General features: G+C 43.8%; 1 protein-coding gene across 1 annotated transcript; it reads left to right on the top strand.

The window, feature by feature from the left end:
• The first annotated feature begins 7,863 nt into the window (after window positions 1-7,863).
• zar1 (zygote arrest 1) lies at window positions 7,864-10,346 on the top strand. The gene is made up of 4 exons (XM_060916040.1): window positions 7,864-9,317; window positions 9,630-9,722; window positions 9,799-9,873; window positions 9,949-10,346. The coding sequence occupies exons 1-4, from the start codon at window positions 8,601-8,603 to the stop codon at window positions 10,090-10,092; spliced, it is 1,029 nt and encodes a 342-aa protein (XP_060772023.1). The 5' UTR covers window positions 7,864-8,600; the 3' UTR covers window positions 10,093-10,346.
• The last annotated feature ends 243 nt before the right edge of the window (window positions 10,347-10,589 follow it).

The following is a 10,589-nucleotide window of genomic DNA, read 5'->3' as shown; positions in this document are numbered from 1 at the left end:
AAACTAAAAGTGTTAAGGTTAAATCTCGGCATAAACTCAATGGAGGCAGCCATGTTTGTTGTTAATGTCAGCGCAACCTTCAACCTGCGCATGTGCAATGTACCATGGTATTGCCTGCCTTGCTAGGCATAATCATGATACATAGATCTACACACACAGAACTGCTCACGGAGCCTCAGCTCTGACTCGAGTCGGCCATAGAGCTTGAAATTGTGACTTCAGTTCATGGTATATCCTGGATGTACCATGACTGACTCGCACCATATCCATTTTTTTTATTTTTGACATCACAAGATATGTTGCTTAATCAATGGTGGAACTATTTTATGTCAGGTGAGCCATCCTTGGACAATCCCTGGATGGGAATTTTTTGATGAGGAATATGTACACAAGCCCGTGAGCTGGCCTAGTGGTTAGTGTGTCCGCCTCTCGACAGGGAGATCGCGAGTTCTACTTGCAGTCGGGTCATACCAAAGCCCATAATAAAAATGGTACCTACTACCGTCTGGCAAGACATGCTGCAATACAGATGCGAGTAGGGAAGTCAAACTCTCGCAGTTACCGGAGGACAAGCCCACCACTGTAACTCTTGCTGTATAGGCGAGAGGCCGAGGGCTATCAAAATGGAGATCGGTGCTGCACCCATACGCCTTAAAGAGTTGGTTAGTACTGGGACAGGAGACTGCCTGGGAAGACCAGATTCTGGTGTGAGAGGGACTTTGACATGTATACATATATATCCATCCATTATCTGTAGCCGCTTATCCTGTTCTACAGGGTCGCAGGCAAGCTGGCCTATCCCAGCTGACTATGGGTGAGAGGCGGGGTACACCCTGGACAAGTCGCCAGGTCATCGCAGGGCTGACACATAGAGACACACAACCATTCACACTCACATTCACACCTACGGTCAATTTAGAGCCACCAGTTAGCCTAACCTGCATGCCTTTGGACTGTGGGGGAAACCGGAGTACCTGGAGGAAACCCATGCGGACAGCATGCAAACTCCACATAGAAAGGCCCTCGTCAGCTGCTGGGCTCGAACCCAGGACCTTCTTGCTGTGAGGCGACAGTGCTAACCACTACAACACTGTGCCGCCCTCATACATGGGGTCAACTGTGCAGGAAAATGGGGGCTGCGATAGTGAGGTGAGAAAGAGAGTGCAGGCATGGTGGAGCAGTTGGAGAAAGATTTCAGGAGTCATTTGTGATAGGAAAGTCCCACTAAAAGTGAAAGGTAAGATGTATAAGACAGTAGTGAGACCAGCTGTGATGTATGGATTGGAGACCGTACCCTTAACGAAGAGACAGGAGGCAAAGTTGGAGGTGGCGGAGTTGAGGATGTTAAGGTTTGCGATGGGAGGTTGGACAGGATAAGGAATGAGTACATCAGAGGGACAGCACATGTGGAGAGCTTGGGAATGAAGCTAAGAGAGATGAGACTGAGATGGTATGGGCACATCCTGAGAAGAGATGCAGAGCATGTTGGAAGGAGAATGTTGAGGATGGAGCTGCCAGGCAAACGAAAACGAGGCAGGCCAAAGAGGAGATACATGGATGTGGTGAGAGAGGACATGAAAGTGGCAGGTGTGGTAGACAAGGATGCGGAAGACAGGGAGCAATGGAGATGAAAGATCCGCTGTGAAGAAGAAGAAGAAGAAACCTTTATTTGTCACATGTACACTTCAAGCACAGTGAGATTCATCCTCTGCATTTAGATTAGATTAGATTAGATTAGATTAGATTAGATTAGATTAGATTAGATTAGATTAGATAGAACTTTATTGATCCCTTTGGGCAGGTTCCCTCAGGGAAATTAAAATTCCAGCAGCATCATTACAGGATAAACAGAGAATAGAAAATAGAGAAAAACTTCTAGATAAATTAAATTAAGTATTTACATATACAAATATAAAAAAGAATAATATATGGGGAAAAAAGAAAAAAAAGCCAGCAGGAGAGGTATTGCACATTAAACCCATCTGAAGCAGTGAACACACGCGCACACACCCAGAGCAGTGGGCAGCCACACTACAGCGCCCGGGGAGCAGTTAGGGGTTAAGTACCTTGCTCAAGAGCACTTCAGCCCAAGGCTGCCCCATGTTAACCTAACTGCAAGTCTTTGAACTGTGGGGGAAACCGGAGCACCCGGAGGAAACCCACGCAGACAACATGCAAACTCCACACAGAATGGCCCTTGCCGGCTGCTGGGCAGCCTAATCAGGAGCAGCCAAAAGAAGAAGATATATATATATATATATATATATATATATATATATATATATATATATATATATATAAATAATCCTCACCACTTTGGGAGAAATCTGTGGTTTTGGACATACTACTTACAGTACAACCCCGATTCCAAAAAAGTTGGGACAAAGTACAAATTGTAAATAAAAACGGAATGCAATGATGTGGAAGTTTCAAAATTCCATATTTTATTCAGAATAGAACATAGATGACATATAAAATGTTTAAACTGAGAAAATGTATCATTTAAAGAGAAAAATTAGGTGATTTTAAATGTCATGACAACAACACATCTCAAAAAAGTTGGGACAAGGCCATGTTTACCACTGTGAGACATCCCCTTTTCTCTTTACAACAGTCTATAAACGTCTGGGGACTGAGGAGACAAGTTGCTCAAGTTTAGGGATAGGAATGTTAACCCATTCTTGTCTAACGTAGGATTCTAGTTGCTCAACTGTCTTAGGTCTTTTTTGTCGTATCTTCCGTTTTATGATGCGCCAAATGTTTTCTATGGGTGAAAGATCTGGACTGCAGGCTGGCCAGTTCAGTACCCGGACCCTTCTTCTACGCAGCCATGATGCTGTAATTGATGCAGTATGTGGTTTGGCATTGTCATGTTGGAAAATGCAAGGTCTTCCCTGAAAGAGACGTCATCTGGATGGGAGCATATGTTGCTCTAGAACCTGGATATACCTTTCAGCATTGATGGTGTCTTTCCAGATGTGTAAGCTGCCCATGCCACACGCACTAATGCAACCCCATACCATCAGAGATGCAGGCTTCTGAACTGAGCGCTGATAACAACTTGGGTCGTCCTTCTCCTCTTTAGTCCGAATGACACGGCGTCCCTGATTTCCATAAAGAACTTCAAATTTTGATTCGTCTGACCACAGAACAGTTTTCCACTTTGCCACAGTCCATTTTAAATGAGCCTTGGCCCAGAGAAGACGTCTGCGCTTCTGGATCACGTTTAGATACGGCTTCTTCTTTGAACTATAGAGTTTTAGCTGGCAACGGCGGATGGCACGGTGAATTGTGTTCACAGATAATGTTCTCTGGAAATATTCCTGAGCCCATTTTGTGATTTCCAATACAGAAGCATGCCTGTATGTAATGCAGTGCCGTCTAAGGGCCCGAAGATCACGGGCACCCAGTATGGTTTTCCGGCCTTGACCCTTACGCACAGCGATTCTTCCAGATTCTCTGAATCTTTTGATGATATTATGCACTGTAGATGATGATCTGTTCAAACTCTTTGCAGTTTTACACTGTCGAACTCCTTTCTGATATTGCTCCACTATTTGTCGGCGCAGAATTAGGGGGATTGGTGATCCTCTTCCCATCTTTACTTCTGAGAGCCGCTGCCACTCCAAGATGCTCTTTTTATACCCAGTCATGTTAATGACCTATTGCCAATTGACCTAATGAGTTGCAATTTGGTCCTCCAGCTGTTCCTTTTTTGTACCTTTAACTTTTCTAGCCTCTTATTGCCCCTGTCCCAACTTTTTTGAGATGTGTTGCTGTCATGAAATTTCAAATGAGCCAATATTTGGCATGAAATTTCAAAATGTCTCACTTTCGACATTTGATATGTTGTCTATGTTCTATTGTGAATACAATATCAGTGTTTTGAGATTTGTAACTTATTGCATTCCGTTTTTATTTACAATTTGTACTGTGTCCCAACTTTTTTGAAATCGGGGTTGTAGACTATATGGCCAAAAGCTTGTGGATACCTGACCACCATGTTTGTACAGTGCTCAGCGTAAATGAGTAGTGCATAAATGTATTGCTCTATACTGAAAGAGAAGATGCTACCATCACTCTGTGCCCTTGGTTGTCGTGCACTTTCCCAACATGACTAAACACACATCTAAAGCCACTGTTGGATTTCTGAAGAAGAACAGAGTGAAAGTCATTCAGTGGCCAAGTATGTCTCCTGATCTGAACCCAATCGAACACCTATGGGGAATTCTGAAGAGACAAGTTGAGCATCACTCCCCATCCAGCATCCAGTCACTAAAAGAGGTCATTGTTGAAGAATGGAAAAAGATTGATGTTGCAAAATGTCGCCAACTTGTTCATTCCATGCCTAGAAGGCTTGGTGCTGTCATTAAAAATGATCGAGGCCGTACAAAGTACTAGATGTAGTAGTTTTTGTTGGGGGGTGTACTCATTTTTGCACCACCCTAATTTGAGTAAAACTGGAAAAAGTTATATTATTAACCTTATTTTCACGTTGTAAGTTAAACAGATGTGATATTAAACTTGTCAACATTTTGGAAATTGTTTGTGTTGTTTGAGAGAGATATTGTTGAAGATGTTACTTTGCTCTTATAATAACCTCCACTCTTCTGCAAAGGCTTTCCGCTAGATTTTGGAGCATGGCTGCGGGGATCTGTGGTCATTCTGAGGTCAGGCACTGATGAAGCCGTGTGAATGGGTCAATAAAGACGCAGTCAAAGTATGGAATCAATTTTGTGCCAAAATGTTCATACAATACTTTTAAAATATCAAACAAAAACGATATCCCTTACGAAAATCTACCATGGTTTTATGTAGTAACCATGGTTATACTATGGTTTTTATGTAGTAACCATGATTCTACCATGGTATCTCATGGTGATTCTAAGTACTATGAACCAACCATAGTATTACTGTGGTTTATCCATAGTACTGCAGTAGCTGTGGTAGCATCATAGTTGTATGTGTAATAGGTCAGAGTAACTATGAAATTAGTTTAAAAAGGGATAGTATGGTTTTTAAAAGGATGCACTAACTGTAGTATTACCATGCTTTCGTCCAACAGTCAATGCTGTAGAGAAGGATCTCGATTAACAGCCCAGATACATTAACATTTACCATAGTGAAACCATGGTTAAATCATGGTTAAACCATAGTCATGAACCATGGTTTTCATGGTTACCCAAAAAACCATGAAAACCATGAATAACTATAAACCATGGTAAAACCATGGTTAGTTTTCATAGTAAAACCATGGTTAATTTTCGTAAGGGATATCAAAATACAAAAAAAAGTATATTTTTTTAGACTGGCAAACAAATTATTCGTGTAATCGTGCAAAATTTCAGTCTATTACTCTTCAGAAACCTTTTATTTTTGTTCCGCGTCTTTCTCAGTTTTGTTTGACGTAATTTATTTTGGTTGCGATTCCAGCTTTCTCGTTTGCACTTCCTGACTTTTTGCTTGCAGTTTTGGCACAAACTTCCCGTGTGGGCGGGCTGTCCAGGAATGCATTCCCATTGGCTAACTTGTGTTTGACTGACAGCTACGCTCAGCCATTCCCTACTCGGATTCTGGCGGACTGTTTGACGAGTGAGCGATCCATTGACGGTAAACAAGGATCGAGTGGACTTCAGTGGCGACTATGATATTGAATTAATTCAACAAAGTGTAAGTGCGGGACAAATGTGCTGTACGTGTTGCAGTAGTGCACATTATGCAGGTGTTTCGTGGCAAGTCAAATGTTGGACTCAGCTCCACTACCCAATATAATAGCTGTCTTGCTAACGTTAAACACGCCTGCATAATGTGCACTGAGTTTAGAAATGTAGGATTGTTACCGGTGGATATGCGTGTAAATCAGTTAAAGTTAGGACATGTGTATAATATTCTTCATAATAATAATGCTCCTGTGTATCTGAAAGAAAATTTCCAACATAGTACAAATTCATGCACCAGAAATAGTATTCATACTTTTAATATTACCCATGTTGGGCCTTTTAGTAAAAATAGTTTTTATTTCACTGGTGCTTCATTGTGGAATGATCTACCTCTGTCTGCCCGATCTGCTCAAAATAAATGTATTTTTAAGAAAATGGTTAAAGATAATTTTATGTCACAACTTCTAGTCAGGGGTGGCACGGTGGTGTAGTGGTTAGCGCTGTCGCCTCACAGCAAGAAGGTCCTGGGTTCGAGCCCCGGGGCCGGCGAGGGCCTTTCTGTGTGGAGTTTGCATGTTCTCCCCGTGTCCGCGTGGGTTTCCTCCGGGTGCTCCGGTTTCCCCCACAGTCCAAAGACATGCAGGTTAGGTTAACTGGTGACTCTAAATTGACCGTAGGTGTGAATGTGAGTGTGAATGGTTGTCTGTGTTTGTGTCAGCCCTGTGATGACCTGGCGACTTGTCCAGGGTGTACCCCGCCTTTCGCCTGTAGTCAGCTGGGATAGGCTCCTGCGACCCTGTGGGACAGGATAAAGCGGCTAGAGATAATGAGATGAGATGAACTTCTAGTCAACAGTCAGTCTGCTTTTATACACTCTAAAAAATAATGGGGCCAGTACCGGTTCTTCAGGGCGATGCCATAGAAGAACCTTTTTCAGGGCTTCAAAGAACCGTTCATGCAACAGTTCTTTAAAAGAACCATTTAAACCATTTGTTTGAGCAGTGAAGACAGATTTGTGTAAACATAGCCGATGTGCATTGACCAGCAAATGGTAAGAGAATGCCAGGCTCTGAAGAACCATTTCCAATGTGAAGAACCTTTCGCATAATCTAATGGTTCATCACAGAGTTTTGACTCTCCATGGAACCATCCAGAGATTTGAAGAACCACTGAAGCACCTTTATTTTTTAGAGTGTATATTACTGATGTTAAAATTGTGTAATATATTGAAATTTTCTTTATTATTATTTTTCTCTTTTTGGATATATTACTCTTACTTTACTTATTCAGTTTATTGTGATTTATTATTAGTATTATTATTGTATTTTATTTGGTGCTATTTTGTTTACCTATTCGAGGACCACAATGGAAATAAGTATTTTTACTTTTTGTGTTATCCTCCGCAATATTTATATTTATATTATATGTTCACATGTGGCGGCACGGTGGTGTAGTGGTTAGCGCTGTCGCCTCACAGCAAGAAGGTCCTGGGTTCGAGCCCCGGGGCCGGCGAGGGCCTTTCTGTGTGGAGTTTGCATGTTCTCCCTGTGTCCGCGTGGGTTTCCTCCGGGTGCTCCGGTTTCCCCCACAGTCCAAAGACATGCAGGTTAGGTTAACTGGTGACTCTAAATTGAGTGTAGGGGTGAATGTGAGTGTGAATGGTTGTCTGTGTCTATGTGTCAGCCCTGTGATGACCTGGCGACTTGTCCAGGGTGTACCCCGCCTTTCGCCCATAGTCAGCTGGGATAGGCTCCAGCTTGCCTGCGACCCTGTAGAACAGGATAAAGCGGCTACAGATAATGAGATGAGATGATGAGATGTTCACATGTTATGTATATGTTTCTATTGCGAAATAAATCAATCAAAAAAATACTACTGAAACACATACAGCACATTTGTCCCGCACTTACACTTTGTTGAATTAATTCAATATCATAGTCGCCACTGAGGTTAGCGCTGTCGCCTCACAGCAAGAAGGTCCTGGGTTCGAGCCCCGTGGCTGGCGAGGGCCTTTCTGTGTGGAGTTTGCATGTTCTCCCTGTGTCCGCGTGGGTTTCCTCCGGGTGCTCCGGTTTCCCCCACAGTCCAAAGACATGCAGGTTAGGTCAACTGGTGACTCTAAATTGACCGTAGGTGTGAATGTGAGTGTGAATGGTTGTCTGTGTCTATGTGTCAGCCCTGCGATGACCTGGCGACTTGTCCAGGGTGTACCCCGCCTTTCGCCCGTAGTCAGCTGGGATAGGCTCCAGCTTGCCTGCGACCCTGTAGAAGGATAAAGCGGCTACAGATAATGAGATGAGATGAGATGAGATGAGATGAGATGAGTCGCCACTGAAGTCCACTCGATCCTTGTTCACCGTCAATGGATCGGTCACTCGTCAAACAGTCCGCCAGAATCCGAGTAGGGAATGGCTGAGCGTAGCTGTCAGTCAAACACAAGTTAGCCAATGGGAATGCATTCCTGGACAGCCCGCCCACACGGGAAGTTTGTATCAAAACTGCAAGCAAAAAGTCAGGGAGCGCAAACGAGAAAGCTGGAATGGCAACCAAAATAAATTACGTCAAACAAAACCGAGAAACAAAAATAACAGGTTTCTGAAGAGTAATAGACTGAAATTTTGCACGATTACACGAATAATTTGTTTGCCAGTCTAGAAAAATCGACTTTTTTTTTTTTGTATTTTGATATATCGTTTTTGTTTGATATTTCAAAAGTATTGTATGAACATTTTGGCACAAAATTGATTCCATATGAAAGTGTGAGCTTGTTTGTTTATTAGTGTAAAATGATGGCGCCTGTGCTGATGAAGGCAGTCAGAGTTAATTGGCTGTAAGTGCGCACCTGACTCTAATTAACCTGCGGCTCTCTCCGCCTACATAACGCGCGCTTCGCGGCCTGGCCAGGTGGCTAAGCGGAAAAAAAAAAAAAATTAAATCAAAATGGCTACCTACGGAGACGAATCACTCGACAGCTATGTTTACTCCTCATACAACCCCTACTCTTACAGGTGCCCGAAGCCCAAGAGCTGGCGGCAGAAGAGCGCCTACCTGAGCGCGTGCGGTGACGGAGAAGGTTATTTCGACAACTACCACCGCGCGCAGCTCAGATCCATCCTGTCGCAGATTAACCCGAACCTCACACCGCGCCTGCGCAAAGCCAACACCAAAGATGTTGGGGTGCAGGTGAACCCGAAGGCCGATGCTTCTGTGCAATGTTCACTCGGACCCCGCACTTTGGCTGCACGCCGGCGGGAAGCAGTGCGCAGGCGCAGACCGGATAGCCAGACTCCTGGCAGCCCGGTGATCTCTGGGGTTCGATTCCCACGCACGCAGGCCGTGTATTCGCCGGTCGCCATGGGGCTGCGGGGGTTCGCGGCTCTACTGCAGGACGACGATGATGCTGATAAAGCTGAAGAAGAGCAGCAGAAGCATGAAGGAGAAACCGAAGAGGGCGAGAAGGAGAGCGCAGACAAGGGCGAAGAGCTAGAAGAGGGTGAAGAGGGTAAAGAACCAGAAGATGACCAAGCCGAACCAGAGCTTAGTCCTGGTAAAAATGATGAAGGCGAGCAGATAGTTAAAGTGGATGATGAAAATAAGAGTGAGAATCAGAAAAGTGGTCAGGATGATTCCAAGTCCAAGGGGAGAGTGCGCTTCCAGGTGAGACCCTTGAGTGGTTTGGTCCAGATGGTGAACCTACATGGTTCTTGGTGAATTATGCTTCACTGAGATTTGTAATCAAACTTCCTGAGGGTATCGGAATACCACTTCTGTATTCCAAACTTAAATCTTGTTCCACAGACCTTTCAACCTTGCTTGTAACCTAGTGGTCCAAGATGACCATATCTCTGAAGAGACCTGGGGGTTAAGCCTTTGATTGGAGTTGATTTCCCAGTATTGTCTTCTAATTGTTATTAGTCTCTGAACATGCTGCTGTCCATCCTCCCCAACCATCACATCTCTTTCTGATAGTTTTTGGAGCAGAAGTACGGCTACTACCACTGCAGAGACTGTAACCTTCGCTGGGAGAGTGCCTATGTGTGGTGTGTCCAAGGCACAAACAAGGTAGCAGCAGGTTTTTTTTTTTTTCTTTCTCCTTTTGTGTGGCTGTAAATGTACCAGGAATCATCTTGCCTTGCAGGTTTATTTCAAGCAGTTTTGCAGAACTTGTCAGAAGGCTTTCAACCCATACCGGGTAGAGGATATAACCTGTCATGTAAGTTGACCATCTTAATGCCTTCTTTTTAAGAGTTCTCTCAAAAAAAAACAACTGACTTTCATTTTGTTTCAGAACTGCAAGAAGGCACGCTGTACATGTCCAGGGACCGCACGCCACGTGGATCCTAAACGGCCACACCGACAAGATCTGTGTGGTCGCTGCAAAGGCAAACGACTCTCCTGTGACAGCACGTTCAGTTTTAAGTACATCATATAGCTTGGTGCATTCTCTAATCCCTGTACAGAATCTACCCTGATGGTGGTTCACTGCTGTTGTATAGTCTAATACTTGGGGAAAGGATCTCTGCTAAACATGGCCTCCACCAGTAATAACCTTGAGACTGAAGCATGGGTCTTCAGGAAGGAGGGCTTGTGCTTTTTGCCAAAGATGGATGGATGGGTTTTGTTTTTGTTCACTTGTATTGAACGGTGTTCCCAGTAGTGAACCATTTCAGAAAAGTGAAAATAAATTGAAATTAACAGCAGTTCTGGTCTTTTGTCATGATTGGTAAATGCATTGACTCAACAAAGCTGATGACCAGTGTTCTCTTAAAAGGTGGACTTTTGTTTCTAACTTTGTTGCATGCATTGCAAAGTCAGCACAACTACAGTCACCACGAAGGCTGAGTAATTGGTTAATGCTGCCTTATTACAGGGTTTGGTTTAATTCCCCCTTCCTGACTTGAACTTGTAGTCTGCTTTTAGTGGGAACTG

This window comes from Neoarius graeffei, chromosome 3 (genome assembly GCF_027579695.1).
Source record: "Neoarius graeffei isolate fNeoGra1 chromosome 3, fNeoGra1.pri, whole genome shotgun sequence".
NCBI lineage: Eukaryota > Metazoa > Chordata > Actinopteri > Siluriformes > Ariidae > Neoarius > Neoarius graeffei.
Note: the sequence above shows the minus strand (reverse complement) of the source record. Positions and strands in the feature narration are given on the sequence as shown.

Coding starts and splice junctions, on each gene's coding strand:
- zar1 (XM_060916040.1), top strand. CDS start 8,601: ATGGCTACCTACGGAGACGAATCACTCGACAGCTATGTTTACTCCTCA. Junction 9,318..9,629: donor AGGGGAGAGTGCGCTTCCAG/GTGAGACCCTTG, acceptor TCTTTCTGATAG/TTTTTGGAGCAGAAGTACGG. Junction 9,874..9,948: donor TAGAGGATATAACCTGTCAT/GTAAGTTGACCA, acceptor ATTTTGTTTCAG/AACTGCAAGAAGGCACGCTG.